The sequence below is a fragment of the Aplysia californica genome, unplaced genomic scaffold, assembly GCF_000002075.1.
Source record: "Aplysia californica isolate F4 #8 unplaced genomic scaffold, AplCal3.0 scaffold00774, whole genome shotgun sequence".
Classification (NCBI taxonomy): Eukaryota; Metazoa; Mollusca; class Gastropoda; order Aplysiida; family Aplysiidae; genus Aplysia; species Aplysia californica.
In genome coordinates, this window is record NW_004798044.1 from 58862 (window position 1) to 61637 (window position 2776).

The 2776-nt window shown below is 37.7% G+C and overlaps 1 protein-coding gene across 1 annotated transcript in view; it reads right to left on the reverse strand.

Annotated features, from left to right (window-relative positions):
- Positions 1-2776, reverse strand: part of LOC101861395 (transmembrane protein 145) — a gene marked incomplete in the record, with an annotated part of 26286 nt that overhangs the window by 17534 nt on the left and 5976 nt on the right. Inside the window, 1 exon segment of the mRNA XM_013088600.2 lies at positions 2011-2085. Within this exon segment, the coding sequence (XP_012944054.1) occupies positions 2011-2085 (75 nt within the window).

Consider the following 2776-nt stretch of genomic DNA (forward strand, 5'->3'; position numbering starts at 1 on the left):
TCGCTCTTCATATATATATATATATATATGTATATCGCTCTTTAGATGGAGTACAAGTAACCAAACCCAATCAGCTGTTGATAAAAAAGCCTTCTCCTACCTTTGAAAAAGTTACTGTTTGCATGATCGGGATGACAGCTTCGCTATTTTTTTCTTCGCCTGTCCTTCATTTCACGAGGCATTTTGTTCAGCAAATCTTTTCAAGAAAATATTTGTCAACCGCATCAGCTTGCGATAACAATATCAAGATGGAATATCGCTGGAAAGTCCCACAAAATCGTCGCTAATCAATTTCTGCACAGTCTTTTCAGTGGTTTTTAAAAAAAAGGGAAAAAAACAAAAAACAAAAAACAAAACAAAAACAAAACAAAAACAACAACAACAACAAGTAGGCCAACAATGTCTCTCTGGAAGGCTACACCCGAAGTGCAAAATTTCATGTAACTGACTCTAGCATATGACAACATCACTAGTGAAGCATGGATGCCTGATGCGACTCAGTTTGTGAAGCTTCAAATGAAACCTCTTTCACGTGGTCCTGGGAATGGCGAACAATTGTAAAATACATGAAAAAAGCAAAAACAGTAGGGCCATCTCGAGTTCTGCTGAGGAAAACAAATGTATTATAATCTTTACTCTTTGCAAAATTACCAATGCCTATCAGTTTCATTTCCATTGTTAGATAAAAATGAATAGAACTTGAAGGCATCTCTTTCTCTCAGAATGTTCATTTCATCAATATCAACAGCTTTAGAAGCTAATTTTTTGTAGTTGCTCTCTTTTTTTTTTGGAGCTGGTGTGCCACAACATGACGGTGGTACTTCTGGAAATAATGATGGAGGCTCTGTGGATACCATAAATCTTCCAGCACGTGCAAAAGGTACATCAGGTGGGAAGTGCAGAGACCACACTCCCATTTGATCAGGGACATCTTCTACCATTAATTCATTTGGGACACTTTTGATACACTGTGCTTTTTTCTGAATCTTTTGGAATTCTATATTATTGTTATTTTGCTATCTCCCTTTCGGCTGGCATAACCACTTCTACTACCCCATCCCCTACACTTTCTTCCCATATTCAAATTTTGCTCACACGGTTCATTGCGCTGAAACTGAGATGTCAGCTGAAAACTTTTTCATAGTAACAGTAGATTCTAGTAACAATAACATTCAAGATGAAAGAAAACTAGAATCTGGGCTGAACACTAAAACACATAATATAAGCACAAATTTAATCCTTAGAATTGAGTGTAGAGAAAATACATCAAAACAAAAAAATACCCTGTACATCCAATAGCACTGAATGAAACAATGAAGAGGCTAGGAGATTTGACAGACTAGACGGCTACTCCCTACACATTACACTATCGACATGCAAAAGCGTAAAGCAAGAATGTTCCATCAGCTGAATACGTATTAGTATTAGAGCATCTGCCTGTCGCCGCTTTTCGCATTTCATCGTTGCTTTTCGCATTGACCCTCGATAAGATAAGGACCGGTCTCGAGGAGAAATTATCAAGGTAAGGTCGTCCACCCCGGCCTCCAATGCCGGAGCCAACCGTCTGAGATACAGGGCCTGAACTGAGAAGGCCTAGGGCAGGGCATGCCATTAGCTCTACTGGTATCATGCACAACAATGAGGCGGATGAGCCTGGTTCAAATCCCCAATAAAGCCTGCTTGAACTTGGATCCCTTCGTCAACCCAGCTCATTCCTATCGAAGATGGACATCACTTGCGCAGTTGCACTTTTCAAAGACCCTCACAACATAGACAAGGGCACTAAACCCATACATACAGCATACACTCAATCAAAATAAGAATTTATAAACACTCCTTTGATTAAAGGAAATGTAACTTAAGTGTATGAGGAGCACAACAGAAATGTTCATTATTCCAATTAAAACAAAAATAAACTAACTCCTCAATTTTCATGCAAATTTTGACCATCTCCGATAATCTGGATCTGCCTAACATTTAAGCAAATTGAGAATCCCAAAGAGTACTGACCACTGGGTACTTGAAGTCGTAGGAGAGAGATCCCTGCTGTGTGAGGAAGCAGAAGCGGGTGAGAAAAGCCCAATCCTGAAGAAGACAGAAAGAAAAACAATTAAGAAAAAAAAATTGACACTTTTCTATTCATTAGATGACAGAGCAAAACAGAACATAATCTAAAACTCCAATCTTATCATGGTCTTCACAAATGTGACCCTCCCTGTCAAAATCAGTCATATGAAGGAAATTTCAAAATTTAGTTAACATAATTTCCAAAAACTGTCAGCATTTCACTACAATTTGGAAAAAATGTCAAAGTAAATAAGACAATATTTGATGAAAATATGGAACTTTTAAGTTTGCAAGGTGCGGAAACACGAAAAGGAGAAAATGGGCTCCAAAGTTTAGCAACATCCATTGCAATGGGGGTCTTAGAATTGAGGTGGAGACTTGAAATTTGGCAGTTATCTTGGCTATGCCACTACAAGCAGGTAATACGCAGAAGTAGAAAACTATTCATTAACAGAAAAAAAAAGCTTATGGACAAAACAAAATTTTAACGAGAATGGTCTTAACGTCAAATGCAACAATGGGTTAGCATTGTAGGCCCCCCTACTAGGTACTAGAAACTAAATTTTCAAAGTAGCTGTTTGTCAATTTTATCTGTACCATATGAAAGGCCTGTGTTTCCTGTGAATTTTGGTACCATACTTTCACCTCTCAGTCATTTTTACAGAAAAAGGCAGCTGTTTTAATTTAATATATAATCAAATAATAATAA